This window comes from Opisthocomus hoazin, chromosome Z, assembly GCF_030867145.1.
Source record: "Opisthocomus hoazin isolate bOpiHoa1 chromosome Z, bOpiHoa1.hap1, whole genome shotgun sequence".
Lineage (NCBI taxonomy): Eukaryota > Metazoa > Chordata > Aves > Opisthocomiformes > Opisthocomidae > Opisthocomus > Opisthocomus hoazin.
In genome coordinates, this window is record NC_134454.1 from 78,102,540 (window position 1) to 78,120,593 (window position 18,054).

The 18,054-nt window shown below is 38.7% G+C and overlaps 1 protein-coding gene across 1 annotated transcript in view; it reads left to right on the forward strand.

Annotated features, from left to right (window-relative positions):
* MTMR12 (myotubularin related protein 12) overlaps positions 1-14,494 on the forward strand; it is a 34,444-nt gene extending 19,950 nt beyond the window's left edge. The window contains exons 10-16 of the mRNA XM_075411222.1: positions 1,908-2,032; positions 5,313-5,391; positions 7,077-7,147; positions 8,205-8,377; positions 9,127-9,294; positions 10,238-10,399; positions 11,401-14,494. Of these exons, the coding sequence (XP_075267337.1) occupies positions 1,908-2,032; positions 5,313-5,391; positions 7,077-7,147; positions 8,205-8,377; positions 9,127-9,294; positions 10,238-10,399; positions 11,401-11,976 (1,354 nt within the window). The 3' untranslated portion in view covers positions 11,977-14,494. The remainder of the gene's footprint in view (positions 1-1,907; positions 2,033-5,312; positions 5,392-7,076; positions 7,148-8,204; positions 8,378-9,126; positions 9,295-10,237; positions 10,400-11,400) is intronic.
* Positions 14,495-18,054: the final 3,560 nt, after the last annotated feature.

Here is an 18,054-nt window from a genome sequence, read left to right on the forward strand (position 1 = left end):
ACCAAAGCCTGTAGGTCTTAAGAACAGTTAACATATCATTAGCTGTGGGGCTCAGTTTTGTTTGCAAGTAAGTGAAGTCCAGACTCCATCTCTAAACATGAATTTGCAAGCTGAGTTTTAAATCTCTCTGAACTCTGTGGTCTTCTCAGAACTAGATCTGTGTTCCGAAATAACTTTAGGTAAAGTGACTGAGACAATCAGGCAGTTCACTACTGCTACTTTCATATGCAATGGCAGGCAGCCCTTTGCTTCAGCTGAGTTAGTGAGCTGAATTAGCTCAGCAGTCTGAAAAATGCCAAAGTTATCATAAACGGAAGAGCACAGCTGCATGGCTGAGAGTTACGGCAGTGACTTGTTGCTCTTTTTTTTTTCTGGGTTTTTTTAACCTGCTGAGTGTCCTGTAGAGAACTTCTCTCTTAACAGCAGGCTATTAGATCAGGCTAGTATGCACTGTTTGTACTGCTTCACCACTAGGTGCCTTCTCCTCATAGATGGAGAACCTGTTAATCACACAGAACTAACAGAAAATAGTTTGATAAGACTTTAAAAAACTCTTTTGTTTTTAAAATTAATTATACTTGCATGGGAAAGGCTTTTGATTTTTCTTTAGATCCTCTAATGTTTATCCCCTGAAATGGGGAAGTTTACGTGACACAGCTCTTTATAATGCTGTTTCACAGTGTGAAAGTAAGTAAAACTAGCAGTAAGCTGTAACAAGGTATTAAATGATATTTTGATCTCTTGTCTGTGGCCATCTGGACTTGGCGCAGTATTGCTGATTTTCTTTGCTATGAAATACTGGTGGTTAAGCACTACCATGTAAAAAATATATCTACAAATTGTCCATAAGGGCGTGTTAACTTGCCATTGTAATAGTAGTCTGAACTCAAGCACACAGCAGATGTTTACAATTAACAGCTTCTTTTATGGAAAAAGTTGTTTAGAGCCAGGTCTTCTAACACTAATAGTTTACTTCAATTCAAAAGAAGTATTTCATTATTGACAAATTATTGCTTTCCCTCATTTCTCTGATTTGTCTGCTGATAGGTCTAGTAACCTGCATTTCTGATGTGGGCTGGTGTAGTTCTCACTTAGAGCAGGCTTCTGTGCTTCTACATACAGGAAACAAAGTGCTCTGTCCTGCCTGGTCAAGAGCCCGCAAGGCTGCACTTATGAAGGTTAAGCTAGAGCAGCTTTCTGCAAATCTTGACAATAAAAAGCCAGCATGACACCAGAGGTAATTACTAAGCTGATGTTCATCTGAGCTCTGGAGCTTGAATGAGAGGGGATGTTCTGGGTCCAAACCAAAGCTTCATCTGGCCTGGTATTTTTTCCTCTCTTCCTAGGGAAAAATTAGCAGATACATGGGGAAGCAGAAGGCGGCAGGTATACTGTCTTGTTTGAGATCAAATTGTTTAATCTCTTTTACTCGTGTGTTTCATTAGCAGACCTGGCAGCTAGGTATAAGAATGTAATTTTGTTGGTAAAAGTCAAGAAGAATTGTGTCAGCTGGGAGGTTTGAGTGTTTATATCCATCTCTGCTTTCTGCGTTCAGCTCTAAATAGCCCGCTATAAAGTAGTTTTGGTGTGTCTAGTGAACATAATGCTAAAGAAGCAGTAGTAAAAACCAAAGAATGGTTATAATATGAATAACTGCACAAATATGCATGAATATAATTTTATTGGTTTAACAGTTAAGAGCAGCAAAACTTGTCATGAGCTTGTAGGCGAGCTTCCAGCCACTATTTAAAAACGCATGGAGGCCATTAGCTTTCTAGGGTATGTATCTTTTCATCTTACAGCTGTTTCCCAAACCATGCCTTTTAACTTTGTCTTCAGTGATAATAGTTGGTGCATTATTTGACTTGTGAAGCAGAAGTCTTTAATCTCTTGATGATTTGATTTAGAATCTATAAGACAATTAGCAAACCTCCCTATGAACTCCTGAAGATGGATGACTTGTCAAGCAGCCTTCCATCTCTGCAAGATATCCAGACTGCATACACAAGGTTCAAACAGCTGTTTTTGATAGGTAAGTCAAACTTTAGTCTTTTGTCTCTAAAGTGACTGAGATAGAAAGCATAACAATGCTTTTATGTCTCATGAATGCAGTCCTTGTCTTGATGGGTGTCTTGCTTTTGACAGTGGTTAGAAGCAGACTTTTAAATATCTGGCTGAAGACTGTTCTTATGACTGTGTTAAAGGAGATTTATAGTTCTTAGACTTACTACCTCTTGCTAAGCAGTCACAAAATCTGAAAATGACTTTTAAAGAGAATGACTATGGAGTTTAAATGTTAGTTGGATTGAAATTTATCAGAAAGATTTTTCAGTCTTCTGGGGTGCATTGAAACTGAATGTTAAATGTCAACCTTTTAAGCATTTTTGCTATGTCCAGAGTTGAGACTAAATGCTAATTAATTTTTGCCTTAGCTTGTTACAAACTAGTCACATCTCAATATATATGAAGCCTGAGCTTGCTTAAAATTCTGCCACTCTGGATGGAGGGCTAAACATGAGTACCATGAACAGTAAGTCCACTTGAAAGGAGTGAACTTGGAAGCCATGTGAAGGTATAATCTAGGCTTTCTGACTGGTTTTTTTGGGACTCCGTAACTGTTTTGCTGTTATGAAACAGTAGTTTGACTTCACTCCTTGGCATGAAAAAGCTCCACACCACCTTGCAACTGTGCAATGTGCCATTGGGCCATTTTGGACAGTCTGTCTTCTACAGGATAATGAGGGTAAATGTTGCAACCACGTCTGGTTTGCTGAACGCTGGGGCAGTTCACATATTGCTGTTGTTGTTGGATGTAACTGAACTGATCATCATTGAGGAACTGTGTATTTGCAGTGTAGCCTATAGTCAGTATACAAGTCATGTTGGTTTTACGTGTGGAATTTATCTGGTAAGTTGGTACTGATTGCAATTTAGTACGAATGGTTTCTGGTAAATATGTAGTAAAGATTTCAGTGACAGTCTGAAGAGAAGTCTAAGATACATGAGGTATTTGGCAGAGTTTCACATTGAGGATTTTGTCTGGAATATGCTGTCAAATCCACAGTGAATCTTAGGAACTAAAAACAATTACCTATATTTTCCTGCTGTTTCTGGTAACTTAACCTCCTATAGGAAAAAGACCAAAGCTCGAATTTAAGTCATTTAATGTCTCTTGGGAAATGTGGCGTATTTCAATGGTGTAATTGTATCATTGTCTTACGTTACTTGAAGCAAAAGGGACTATGTTCAAACAGCATTCCAGTAAGTGTTTTTGTCTTACAGCTTAGATCCTCTTAAATTGTTCCTCTTATTTGAAATGTTGCAAAGGCAGATGGTGGTTTTGCTCGACTGCTCGCAAGTCTCACTGTATGCCGTTTCCCTACACATGTTATATGAGACTTTGAACACTTTAGTTCTCAAATCTTAGTGGAGTATTTCTTAATTGTCCTAGAAGATAGGGTGGGAGGGAAAGTTTGCTCTCTATTGTGGTGTTATTAAGCAAAATACGTTGATTAGTGGGTAAAACAAACTTCAAGTATTTAGTTGTCCAATTAAAAAGAAGTTCCTGTTTTGATTTGGAGATGGCTTTGGCTGGGGAAGGAATGCCAGACCAAGCAGTTCTTTGTAGAGGCTTGCATATACAAGTGGGTGAGTCTAATTGTGGTTGAGTACGGGTGAACAAAACAAACAGCCAGCTGCACTTAACGTGGCTACTTCAACTTTCAGGAGTAAAACTCTTCGCTTAAATTATGGACATAATACACCTAAAGAAAATTTCACTATGGACTGTGGATGTTATCTTTAGGGATGAAAGCTTGTTCTTTCTACAGGAAAAAACACAGAAATCCCATTTCCTTGGTATCATGGTTTTTAGGTGGTTTTAAAGGACTGGAAATTTATGGTATATTTTTTCCTTGATTGAGAATGGACAGATGTTTTTCAAATAGTGATGGCCAGCTAAATGGAACATGAGATTTGGGTGCAAGGGAATATTCTAAAATTTGGATGGAAAATGGGGTGAACTGTGAAGTAAAGGCTATCTTTCTTCGAGGACTGTAATCTACATACTTTAAAGGGTGTCATACTTAAAGACTGGATGTGAATTTGAAGATGTTAATTGGAAAAAAAAAATTGAGAAAACTGCATCTAATTTGAACAGAACTGACTAGAGAGCTTTGAAGAGGCATTCTGGTGCTTGTTTTATGGAGAACTAGTTTCTATGGCCAGAGTGAAATGAATAAGGAAAAGAAAGATTTTGTTTGTTTGTTTTAAAAAGTCTAATGAACAGAATGAGGGGCATGAGCAGGCATAGAGGCAGAACAGCTACAGGAACAAATGCATGTGCAGTTGAGGATCATAGATGCAAGCTGCAGAAAACAAGACAGAAGTGAGCATGTTTTGGAAGTAAACTCTGGAAGTGTATGGAGAGACTTTGGGAGGTGAAAAGAAATTATACAGAAATAGGCAGAAATTAAGCTATTGGTGGGAGACTAGGGAATAGGGGATGTGTGGTGTATCTCAGTTGTTTCTCAATAGCAGAACTGTCATAGACCTTGGGCTTCAAGGTTGGTGTGTTACGCAGGAAAGGTAAACTATTCTGGGTTTAATTGACTGTATCAGCTTGCAGGAGCTTTCCAGTTTCTGAATACTGTTGCTGATAGAACTAAGAGCAATAGAGATTTAGGTTGTATTTAACCAACTACAAAAATCTTCGTGAAATTTGTAAGGGCGTCGTGACTGTGTGGTATTGTACTTAGCCTCCTGGTTTATCTTAGCTATTCCCTTTTTTATGTGTTTTAATGACTCTTAAACAGTTTTCACTGCAATTGAAAACCTTTTTCAGGTAGCTTTATGTCCCATAAATTAGTGTAGCTCCATTCTAAGACCCATTCATGTTTCTGACTCTAATGGTAATGACTTTCAAAATCCAGCCTGTTTATGTTAAGCTTTATATAAATCATGCTTTAGATTCAAGCCAGCTGGAACTTGGAAGAACTATCTCCTCTGATTAAACTTCTTGGTTTTTTTTCTCCTTTTGCATTTTGTCATCAGATTTATTTACTTGCTTTGATTGCTATGAACCTCTAGCATACTTGTAAAAGCCTGTGGTGCTATAAAACTTTACTGTAGGACTACTTTGCTTCCTCATTTAGTTCTACGGTGTTGACTTTAACACTGACTAGGACTTACTGACTGCTTAGTATTTGTTGTTTTGTAACAGTTTGTAATTGAAGAGTAATAAAATGTGTGGCCGTTAATTAGCACTACATGTATATATGAACAAACCAATTTCTGATTTTGTTTTTTTGCAGATAACAGTACAGACTTCTGGGCAACTGATGTGAAATGGTTTTCGTTACTAGAGAGCACTAACTGGCTAGAGATAATCAGGTTTGCTATATTTGTAACTTTCTGGGTTTCAAATTGTTGTTAAATGCATTTGTAGCAGGCTTTCTACCTAGTTTCTTGAAATATGACAACGTTTTCACCTCCAGTAGGAAAGAAAATTAGGACAGACTTATGGGGTCATTTATATATCTTATTTCTACAACTTCAGACTGTATTTTTGCAGTGCAGGCTAGTGTTGAGCCTCCCACATTAAAGGATGTGAGAACCAGCAGATCATTCCAATTACAACTCCTCCAGCAAATCTGTTGAAACTATAGATCCAGTAATTTCCCTCCTGCACTTAGTCACCTTCTTTCCAAACTGAAGAATCCTATTTGTTTCTTGCATGAAACCTATTCCGTGTCTCTGACTAGCCTTGCCGTTCTTCTCTGTACTCTCTACTTCTGTAATATCCTTTAGGACGGGATGAACTGCAGTGTTCAAGATGTTAGCCCACCAAAGATTTATAAAATGACAGTTGTTCTCAGTTTTGTCCCCTTCCTCTCGTGATTGTTCCTCAAGTTCTTTTTTCTTCTCTCAGCAGTCCACAGTGAGTAAGTGTTGGAATGGTGTTGGCTAACTTAAGGCTTGTTATAGTGGAATGTTGAGAGTTTTTGTTTGTTTTCAGTGTTACTTTGTGCTAGCTATATTGTCTGCCAATTTATTCTGTGATCAGCTTGTTACCATGTGGTGTTTCTGCAGTCTTATGCAGTCAGCTTTTGTTCTTTCTAGTCTTAATAACATCAGTAAATATTGATAGTTATTAATTCCTTAATCCAGAATTTAAATGTATGTTGAATGAGAGGTTCTAGTAAAGATTGTACATCAAAAAATGCATTGACATAACCAAGATTACAACTAGTTTAAAGTAAATGCCAGCCCAAGTTCCTGTCCTTACATTGTTTTCAGACTGGTCATTTCCATACTTGGATCCAGTTGCTTCCTGGATCTCCCTGTTCTTGGCTCTTGCAGTTAATATGAATGCCTTCTCAGCTATGCTAGATAGTAGAACAAAGAATCTGACAACTCCACACTTAACGAAATAAACTGTCAGCTTCTATTAGTGAGCTAAGCAGTTGCCAGATTCCTAATCTGTGTGCAGACTTTTGCTGAAAATATCCAACTTTATGAAGAGTTAGGTCTGGAAACCAACAGCATTATATCTGGTTTTATGTGATCTTTAATTCCACTCAGTCTTCATTGTGTAATGATAATCTTGGAATAAACTTTGTCTCCATGTTTACAAGATGTGATTGCTGGTCCTTCCCTCCTGCCTCTTACTGCATTTCTCCCATAATCTGTTTTTATGTAGTAGATTAGAACACAGTGTGGTGATATTGACTCTTTCTAGGCTAAAGATCTGGCTCTTAGCAATTATAATACTTTAGAGTGTGCGTGTGATGGCTGCTGTTGATCCAGAATGATCCAGAATAAAGTATTGTATTACAGATGTACAAAGATAACAATCAGAAATGCATGACCAATGGCCAAATAAAGATACCTCTTGAAAGTTTGCTGTTGAGGCTAAACAGTTCTCCATATACACAAGTTAGGCATGGTTTTTGTTGTTTTAAAGACTAGCCAGGTTTCAGTATTATGATATTCTAACTGCTTTTAGGGTAGACGAAGAAACTTAACTGTAATAATGCTATGAAAATGTTCACTTATCTTTTCCTGTGTCACAACAGGCGAGTCTTGAGGAAAGCAATAGAAGTTGCGGAGTGTCTGGAAAGACAGCATACAAATGTTCTCCTTATAGGTAAGAATCTAGTGAGATTATCCTATGTAATTTTTAAAATATCTTTTGAATTTCTTTAGATATAAATTTATGGCTTAAGCAACAATTATGGTAGAAGTTGGTAAAATTCATAGAGTGCTTAAAGTACTAGACACCTAAGTCTCTCACCCTCCTGGAAATGCTGCGTGGAGTTAAAAAACATGGTAAACATAGTTCCAGGCTAAGAGAAGTATGTTGTGAATGAGAAAACTGCTAATACGTTGGCAGGAGATTCATGCTACCTCATGTTCGTACTTTCTGTGTTGTAACTTACTTTATTGAAGGTCTCCTAGATCTTTTGCTATACTTTAAGGTGGTGGGGGGACACACCTACACAAAGAACACAGCGCATGCAAACTTTCTACAAGGATGTTATGTTCTAGATACATACTGAATACTGTGTAGTCTTTGTAGTAAAAATACAGGAAAGAATACACTTATTGTACACACCTTGAGCAGTTTATTTTCCTAGATTGAGTAAAGTAACCACATGGAAAACCAAACTCTATGTTAACCATTAAGCTATTTTTGGATTAGTAACTTAGTTCATTTTTTTCTCACACACTGCAATTTGAGAAACCTAGCATAGGGAAGAGATGTTTCTAGAAGGCACCTGAAGGGTAGAAGAATGCATGTTGCATGAGGAGGCAATTTCACACCTTGCAAAAAGATGCATGCAGGGTCGGAAGGGTAGTGGCAGATAGCTGGCCCAGTAGCATAGGGCAGGAAGGACTTTGCATTGTGGGAGACTGAAAGGCATAAGCATCAAAGTTACAGTAGTAAAAGCTTGGTTTTTGCGGGTTTTATTGTCAAAGTATTATCCTAGTATAAATGTACAAGAAACTTTAGGTTTTTACAAAGGGAAGTACTGGAAACATGGATTCACTTCTCTCTTATGCTATAACGCTTACAACAAATTGTGTGCTTCTCTGATCTTGAAACACGATTTTGTTTATGCGAGGCTAGCAATACTTTGCTTTCTTACCCAGAGTTTTAGGAATGTCTTAGGAGACAATGTGGTTTCTGTTCTTTCCTGTAGAAGAGAGCGCTACTGATCTGTGCTGTGTAATCTCTAGTCTGGTTCAAGTGATGATGGATTCATACAGCAGAACAAAGTCGGGGTTTCAGAGCCTTATTCAGAAGGAGTGGGTAATTGGAGGACATGGCTTTTTGGATCGTTGCAACCACTTACATAAAAGTGACAAAGAAGAGGTATGATTTTTTGTTACTTTTCTTACTGTTTAAAAGTTTACTTGGCTTAAGGAGGGATTTAGATGTCAGTCCAGAAGTTCTAATTACTCTGAGGATCTCTAATTTTGTGTTTTGTTTATGGCTTGGTTTTGTACAGAGTCTCTATTTTTGCTGTTTAGACTTCAGCAATTTTTTTATAACTAAAGAGAACAAATGTAAAGCTTCCCGTTCACTCTTGGAGTCTTTTGAAAGACAGGTGTCTCATGTCCTTTTAAGCTGTGTTAAATGGTGGTAGTGTCCATAGAAATAACCCAAGAGAATTGCCTATTCTTGTCACATCTAGAGTGTAACTTTATACTGTCTTGCTAAGTGTTACAGTCTCGCCTCTCCATTTTTGTTTATATTTTGGGAATAGATCAGATTGCTATACAGAATGGAAATCATAAGTGTGAACTGACTAGTTCTGGTCAAGAATAGCTATAAACTGTTTTTGCTTTGCCAATTTTAAAAGGCTACGTAGCAGCAACTTTCATAAGTTAATGTGTGCAAATTCAGGTTAGAAAGCGTTCATCTCTTCTGACAACAATTGGCCAAGGGTAGCTCAGATGATACTTCTTCAGTGTTCAGCTGAAGTTATACACAGCAGTTCTGTAATTAGACAGATTGCTTTTTTTAAGATTTGTATTTGGAGACACTAAATACTATAAATTAGTCTGCATGATGGAACCTATTTTTTTTTCTGTAACTGATGCAGTATTTTCTTTACTTAGGCTCCTGTTTTTCTGCTCCTGCTAAATTGTGTTTGGCAGTTGGTACAACAGTATCCTCCAGCATTTGAGTTCACAGAAACTTACTTAACTGTCTTGTCAGACAGCCTCTATGTGCCTATTTTTAGCACTTTCTTCTTCAACTCGCAACATCAAAAAGACATTAATATGGTAAGGGTTTGTTATTTTGTGGATGCAATGTGTTGGAGAACAGGTTTGACTAACAAGAGAGGAACACTCAAAAAAGCAATTCCCTAGCAGCTTGTTTTTCCATACTTATTTGAAGGGTGGTGCCTTGAAGGGTGAATGAGTGCAGCTTTGGGTGAAAGGAGTCAAGTTCAGGACTTAGAAGTTTGTGAAGACGAAAGGAAAATAACTCGGGAATAGGCTACTTCTAATGTGTGGCTATGGGTTTGTGTTTATTGCTCTTCAATGAAAATGGAGCTCGCTTGACCCAAGAGAAATATCCTGCTGTCCTGTAGAATAAGTTACCCACAAAACTCTTGTATAGTGTTATCTGTTTTATTCCAAAATCAACATTTCCTGAATGTTGATTTACATTTGATTCATGCTTTTCTCTAGCCTAAGAAGCTGGAAGCAACGGGAGTATCTTCTTGAAGGCTATGCGGAGACTAAAAAAAAAAGTAAAGATCACTGTCTTGCATAAAAGTAAAGTGTTGATCATGACATTTAAACAGTAGCACTGCATAACTGCAGTTAACTTTTGGACTTTGGAGAGGTTTATCCTACAGTCCTAACATAGGCCCCCTGCGTTGAAAGAATTCAAGTGTCTATCTCCTGCCCAATTTTCAAAACCTTATGTTTTCTTCAGATAATCCAATCTTATTTTCAACTGGGAAAGGCATTCTTGCTGCTGTCTAATTGCACTGTTAAAATGAAATACTGTCTGGAGCTAGAGGATAATGTATAGATAGCCTTTGTGTCTGTATTCACTTGGGTCTAATAATGTTGTTCAGCTATTGAATACATAGAAACCGAGAGTGTTATTGCAACTCTGTGGCCTCTTCTGTGAAAAGTCAGTTTCTTAATTTCACCTTGACTTGGTCAGAATTCCTTTCTAGCAGTATTAATTGTGACCTGTTTGTTTTGGCAGAGTGGTGAAAGCCTCAAGACACAAAGCGGTCCTTTCAGATTTCTTACTGTGTGGGACTGGTCTGTGCAGTTTGACCGCAAGGCTCAGGCTTTCCTGAACAACCCTCTTTATGCAGAGAAGCCAAAACCAGATAAAAGTCAACGGAAAACTGCACGATTCAAGGTAAGATATGTGCTAACTACTTTTTTTTTTTAAATTATAAAAATATTTTGCACAACTTGTACTTCAAATGTGCTTACAGTGGAAGTATGGTTGCAGTTTTTAATTGACAAAATACATGTAGACCTCAGACTTGCCTGAGTCTCAAGAATGCAGTTTGCACCCACCTCATTTATAAGTCACTGTATTACAGTTACTGTGCATAGCTGTGAGCTTAGGGTTTTTTCTTCATACTTTTGTGCAAGTGCAGTGATAACTTGTGGGACTTCACATCCAGGTGAGTTGCACTGACGTGTCTGAAGTGAGTTTATCTTGGTGTTCCACAGAGTAGCTAACTGAAATACACAGCAGGTCTTTAATTGCCTCCCTAATTGTGTCTGAGTGTAATTGGAGTGTGTGCATGCACTTGCAGAGGGGGGAAGAATGACCACCACCACGAAAAACTGCCTAGGGTATGGAGGATTATGGGCTGGTGACCTCATTACTGGACAGTAGCACAAATTCAGTAAGAAAAATTTGTTTGGGGTAGCCTCTTTTTATTGAAACATCCCTGTTGATTTAATTCTGGTCTATATAAAGCATTTTCAGGTGAGACTGTCAGTATGATCTACAGCATTAATCAGGGAACTCTTATGCAGTGGGATGCAATGAGGAACCACTGGATTAAAAACTTCTAAATGAAGTGCTCTTTGATTTGTGTGGCTAGCTTAAACTAACCATGGAAGTCTGTAATACTTGGATGTATGCAAAGAATTCTCCTTTTTCAAAGAAAAATGCTTTATTCTGTGTTACTACATTGCTATGAAGTGCAGGGAGGGTATCTGGGAATGCTAAGTATGCTGTATGAAGTATTTGGTGTATTAGCCATTGAAGAGTAACATTTTTAGAAAAGCATGACTTTGCTTGTACGTATTTTCTGAATACAAGTTATGTTTTTCTTCCTCTTAAGATGTTCTAAAGTCCCGTCAATACTTAGTACATTTTTCTTTTCTTTACTCTTAAAGCATCAGCGGCAACTTTCTTTGCCATTGACACAAACAAAATCTTCCACGAAGAGAGGATTTTTCAGGGAGGAAACAGATCATTTAATCAAAAACATTCTGGGTAAAAGAATTGGCAAGTTCATAAATTCTTCAGATGAACCTCCTAATAGCTTCAGGGAATTTTATGATAGCTGGCATAGTAAACCTGTTGACTATCATGGTCTTCTGTTACCTCGCATCGATGGCCCTGAAATCAAAGTCTGGGCACAACGGTATTTACGATGGATTCCTGAAGCCCAGCTTCATGGTGGTGGTACAATAGCCACAGCTGCCAAGATTTTGGACTTGATGGAGGAAGTGCAAAGCTTGCAGGTGAAAATGGATGAAGAACACAGTCAAGCTTTTTCTGGAGATGTACATTCTGGTCCACTGCTGAGAAATTCTGCCCGTTTGTCATCCTTGTTTCCATTTGCTTTACTTCACAGACAGTCTATCAAACCAGCTTTACCCACTAGCACCTGGAAAGACTTGGAAGATGAAGATGACTTGGTCAAGAGGGATGATGAATTTGTTGATCTAAGTGGTGATATATCATAAAGTGTACATAAGTTAGTGTGAATTGTACGTGGCTAAGCTCTGAGTTTTAAATGTTGTGTTGTATCCTCATCAGGAACTCATTCAGCCATCTGCAGCCTGTTTAATGGGTTTGTGGGGTTAAAAAAAACAACTTGGAAAGAACCAGTTGCCATGATTAACTGAGTGTACTTTGAACTTCCATATCACTCTAATAGTATCTATCGCAGAAACACATTTTTAGCATGGGTGTAGTAAAAACAGGAGTCTAAGCTGGAGTAGCGATATGGCCATTTTTTTAAAAAAGAAAAACAAACAACAAAACTCCATTATTTTCTGATTTAAAGGTGGAATTTTAAACACATACAGCAACAATTGCTATCTTAATGTAAAACTTCTTCCCCTTATGCTAAGAATAGCAGGACTGGAAGTACTGGGACTAGGACCTTAATACATCTGCATTCCCCATCCCCCGCCTTCCCTGTAAAATAAACAGGGAAGGGTGCAACTAAATGTGCATTTACAAGTAAGCTTTTTACAGCTGAGGAATAAACTTATGGTGACCAGGGGTTTTGTCTACTGTGGCATCAGCTGAAGTCATGTGCTTGTCAACCTCATCTTCCCTGACTCTCTTCATCTTTGGCTTGCAGCACTTCACCTTGTGCAGTACTATAATAGCAGCTTGGCTGCTCTCAGCCTGTGCATGCACTTAGCTTAAGGATCAGATGCAAGAGCTTAACTACACATTTCAAGTCTTACTGTGTGGCTGCTGTGCTATACACCCTTGCTGCCTTGGAATATTAAGTCCCAAGTGTTTGCTGTGAATTGTAAGAAATGGCCTGACTGTGAGATTCTAATTTGCCATGAGTATTTTTTTTCCTTTTAATAGAGTGAGACTTTCATTTTAACTTTCCCCATTTATGCCAGTTGCCTTTGAGGCTTTCTGTAGCTTGCACTGAGAGCCTCCATATAGAAGGGAAGACTCTTTTCTGTAATCCTGCAGCAAAGCTGGATTTGCAGTCTGTTGCCACTTGTCATGAGTTGGTGGTACAGCTTATGAATGTGGCGTTCATACCATATAAACACTTATGTCCTGTTGCTGGATGTCATAACAGTACCTCAGTGAAAAAAGCCATAAAGAAATCCCTGTCAACTTTGATCTACTGTGTGTATGCTTATATATAAAGTATTTTTACTGCAAATAATCATCCTTTGTAAAGCTGAATATTATTTTGAAAGCTTAAATTCTAGAATACCACACGAATGGATGCAAGTCATAAGATTATTTACACTGAGAGGGTAGACATTGAGTATCTTCTCTATTCTCATACGAATTTAGAAATCCATTCTGGAAAACTTAGCTGGTGGAGAAACTGTTGCTTAAATTAGATCAGCTCAGTGTAATCGGGGATATTAAACTGGGTTGCTGATTAATCACTTCACACTGAGTTGTATTAATATGTATAGAAAAAATTTATCAGCAGCCCTCTAAGAGTAAGTTTTAATATGTTAAAATATATGTATTAATGGAGAAAGGGGGAGAGCTTTATGCAACTATGCCAAATAAAGCTTCCTAACTCTTGGTTGCCTTAAGTCTTAATAGTGCGAGGACAATACTTGAGTTTGTAGCATTTTATTTAAAAATACACTAATACTTACACTTTCTTCTGTGATACATATGATCTTACAGCTAGCTAGAATAGGCTGTCCAGCACACGTCGTTCAGACTTTATTATTGTAGTTCACGTGACTCATGTATGCAATAATACTTTGCATGTTGAATGAGCAATGGATTTTTATGACTAAGAAATACCTATCATTCTAAGATCATTTGGGTTCAAGGTGTTTTTTTTAAACAATGCCATTAGAAAAAAATATTAAATGGACTTTTCTATACTTTTGATCAAACTGTTGTAATGTTTCAGTCAGGAAGATTGCATATTTATATAAAAGAACAGATGTTGGACATCTTATTTGTACATAAGTTATCAGAAGTTTATATAGAAGAGAAGCATATATGTGGAATTGAACTTGGGAACACTTCTAATGTAGAATAAATACCATTGTTACTGATTTTCTGCACTGTGGGATTGGAAATGTACTTCATATTTTTACTCCAGGCTTCTGTTTATACCTCGAAGTTTTTACACTGAATGCAAGCTAGAAGCTTTACAGTCCTGTTTTTTTTTTTTTTTTTTAATGCTGTCATTTCTCTCTAGCAGGCTGTTTGGACAGTGTCAATAAAATACACTTTTAACTATTTGTCCTGAAATGAGAATGTATGTTTAAGGTCATATTTAGCAATTGATGCTTTAAACTGTAGCAAACTTGACAAGTGACAAGACTTTTCTAGTTACATGCTGGGTTTTTACAGGCTGTTATGGGAAGGAAGCTGTGCAGTTTTGACCTGGTTGTACTTATTGGAGAGGTGCTGTCAGCTCAGGAAAGAGGAATGTTCAGTCCAGTGTAGTAGCATGACTGTGGAAAGTTACTAAGGTGGTCTAGAAAGTATCTGCTGAATGGCAGTATTTGGGGGTTTATTAAACAGTGTTTGTTTCGTCCTTTGGGGGAACACTGTTCTTACATTAAACTAAGCAACTTCTTGAAATTGCTACAGCAGGGTATTTCTCAAACCAAATGCGTACTGAGCATGGACTGGGAGATGGTCACAGTGAGCCGTGAAGTACAAAAGCGTCAGTTTTTTCCCAGAGACTACAAATTACTAGCTTCTGTACAAAAACAATGCTAGTGCAAATAACGCATTCAAAAATCATGCCACTTTGTGCATTTCCTGAAGAGAATGTTAGGAGACGGCGACAGACTTGTTCTGGAAGTCCCATACAGTAATGGCTTACGCAGCAGCTGTGAAGCGCTGGGTCACGTTGCAGCATGAAGTGTGCCTCTGCCTCACCCACGTCTTCTAACGATCAGCATGTGTACTTTGACCTCTTGGCTGCATTCACTAGTGAAAATGTTCAGCCATTGATGTACACCATATTGCAATGTAAAGATGTACTTTATAAAGGTACTTACAGCCTACTTAGCCCCCTGATCTCTTCCTTCAGTTACAACCTCTTCCATTCATGCCCAAAGCACGGAAACGTAACTTCTTCAGGAGGTCTCAGAGCCTTTATCTTGGTTTATAGTAAAGTCATCTTGTGACAAATGCTTTCTGTCAGCGTTTGCAGGATGACAGAACTCTTACCTGGTGGAATAGCGGAGTTGCCTTGGAAAGCAGTGGACACAGAAGGTAAGGAGAGCTGGTGTTTGATCTGGAGAAACAATTTTGTGCAGAGGGCGCGTCCACGCTGAATACAAAGGGAGTAGAAGTGGGGGTTGTTCAGGCTGTGTTAGAAGAACATGATAGAGACCACAAACAGTTCAGAGTCCCAGAGAGGCTTGCTCAGGAGGTAAGTTGGACTTTGAAGAGTATCAGCTTAAAACTTGTTCTGGAGGCTGAGAAGAGGTTAACAGAGGACTGCTAGCACCTTGGCAAGTGTTTGTACGGGTAGGGGATGATTGGTATGGCCACGCTTTGGGCTGCTGTGAAGCCTTGTCCTCGTGGTGACCCTGTGGAACAGTAAATGCTGTTGCTCAGTTGCAGCATGTTACTCCATTTTCAGCAAGCACTTGGTTTCTCCCTTTTTTTACTTCCGCAATCCAGTAAAATGTACTTCCCTTAATGTTATGCCTGGATGCTTAAAGCAGGCAGATAACATTTACCTAGGAAGTGCATTTGTTCATCTATTTTGTGAACAGTAGAACTATGAAGACTGATTTCCCATGGCGACGTCTTGTCTGGCCATGCCACAGCTCCCTCAGCTTTGTCCTTTCTTCTGGCATTTCCCATCCGTGCTCGTACCATAGCACTTTCAGTCTTCCCTCTGTCCATCTCCTCTCTGTCCTTAAGTCGCATGATGTACCAGCAGTTAATAGGTTTGTCGTTGCTGCTGAAGTGCTGCCAATGCCAAATTCAGTATCTTGGTTCCTGGGGGACCGAGTAAAAGGACATGACTTGGCGTGGCCAGGCCGTATAGTCTCCAGTCTGACTGCTGGAATCAAGTAACTTCTGAAATCTGTTTCTGTCAAATGCAATCAAAATTACCTACCAGTTTCCGAAGCTTTGGTGCAGGTGGGTGGAGAGGAGACTGATTAGCTGCCCTGTGTGGTTACTACAGAAATCAGGGTAGGAGAATGAAACTAAAACCCCTGTACCAGGCATGATTCAAACCTGCAGTTTTCAGGCTAAAAGCAATGCACCTCCCAGACAGGTAAATCTGCTCATTTACAATCAGATCAGGTATCCCAGTTTTCTCTTAATACAATTTTTTTTTCTTTACCTTGGGTAATGCTTTTTGTGTTCTGAAATAAACTTTTCATTGTATTGTAGGAGCCAAAATTTAGACTAGGGAACCACTGGGTTTCCTGGAAATCAGCTGACATTTGTATGACTTCTGAAAGGTCACTTAACAATCGTTATTGTTCTTCTCATTCCTATCTGAAGAAAATTTCCAATTAAGAACAGCTAACACAGCTAGAAATAATGTATAGTTTTTCTAATTAAGAGTGTAAACCTTCAAGTATTTTATAAACACTAGTAAGCTTTTAAATGTCAAGAGTTTTGTGGGCTTGCTAGCTAGCTCACTTGGCAGTCCGTGGGATTCACTTCCTTTTGTGTTTCTACAGGCATTGCTTTAAAGTATGCTTATGCATGAATGCGATGACAGAGAAGCAAATGTTATGCAGAGGGTGTAAGCACTCACTGCTTCATGTTTTGGTGATGATGCAAGAAGATTTTTCATCTTTCACTATGACCCCAATTCACAAATCAAAACAGGATGCTCCGTACCAAGCTCCTTCAGTTCCCTACACAGATTAACCCAGTTTGATTCCTACAAGCCACTTCCTGCGTTTTACAGTTTCCCATCCCAGACTTCCCACTGTGGGTTTACTCTTAAAAAAAAAAAAAAAAAAAAAAAATCTTTCTTGACATGCTTTCCTGATGGCTGTTCATTTAAATTTGGAAAATACTGGTTGTATACCTGCCATCTATGCTTAGTTTTTCCTGTTGCATTCTTCTGAGGTGGTGGGAATATCTGAAAGCCAGACAAAAAGTACTACAGATGAATTAACCAGTCTTTTCAAAGTACAAGGTCCCTCACTTCTCTGCCAACATGGAGCATGGCAGCTCTGGAAGTTGTCCTGTAATAAAAATAATAACAATACTAAAATAAGTAAAATTCTCCTGAGCAGCTTTTTTCACAAGCAAAAGCTGTATGAAAGAAAAAGCAGGGTGATAATCCGAAGCTGTGTTTTCTAGTGCATCATATCTCCTGTAGCTTTCTCTGCCGTACTGGTGCCTGCAGTGGTGGGTCACAAGCGACCAAAGAACGATGGTCTGCTCTCCCAGCAGGGTTTGGGTTTGGGTTTCAGCCGATGTGGGGCAGCAGCAGATGGCTGCCAAAGGGTGTGCACTGCCCAGCGGTGCGCTCCCACCACCTTTGCTGTTAGTCTCGTGTAGCCACCAGCTGATTTTATGGAAATACGTATTTTGCTTTTGTGGATTCAGTTTCTATCACTTCAGCTTGTTGATCCAAGTCAACTCATGGCAGGGTGCAAGAGGAAACAACGTTTGAGGATGCTCTTTGCAACAGGCAGCTCCCAGTTAGAGCAGATGAGGTGAAAGGTGGAACCACAAGTGCAATACATCCCGCTCTCAAGCTGCCGTGTTGTTGAAAAAGAGATAAATACTGGGAACCACATCTAATGTGCGGCTAGCTGAAATGTTGTAAATAACATGCACAGCTAACTCCAGCTATTTAACACTTCTGAGAAGAAAGAAAGGAAAAAAAAAAAAAAGACAAAGAAAAAACCACAAGCCAAAACAGCTTTGGTTTGAGGTTGCCTGTAGAAGCCTTACAGGGTGATTTAAAGAATAGTTGCATTGGAGCTGACCTGTTTGCTACAGTAAGAAGGTAAGGGAAACAAAACCAATTAATTCAATCTATGGCCAAACACACTTTGATGATCTTCAGGCCTGTAGTTCCTTAGGCTGTGCTTAGGTTTGGACTGGCAGAGTTTTTAAATACCATCGTGCTGCCC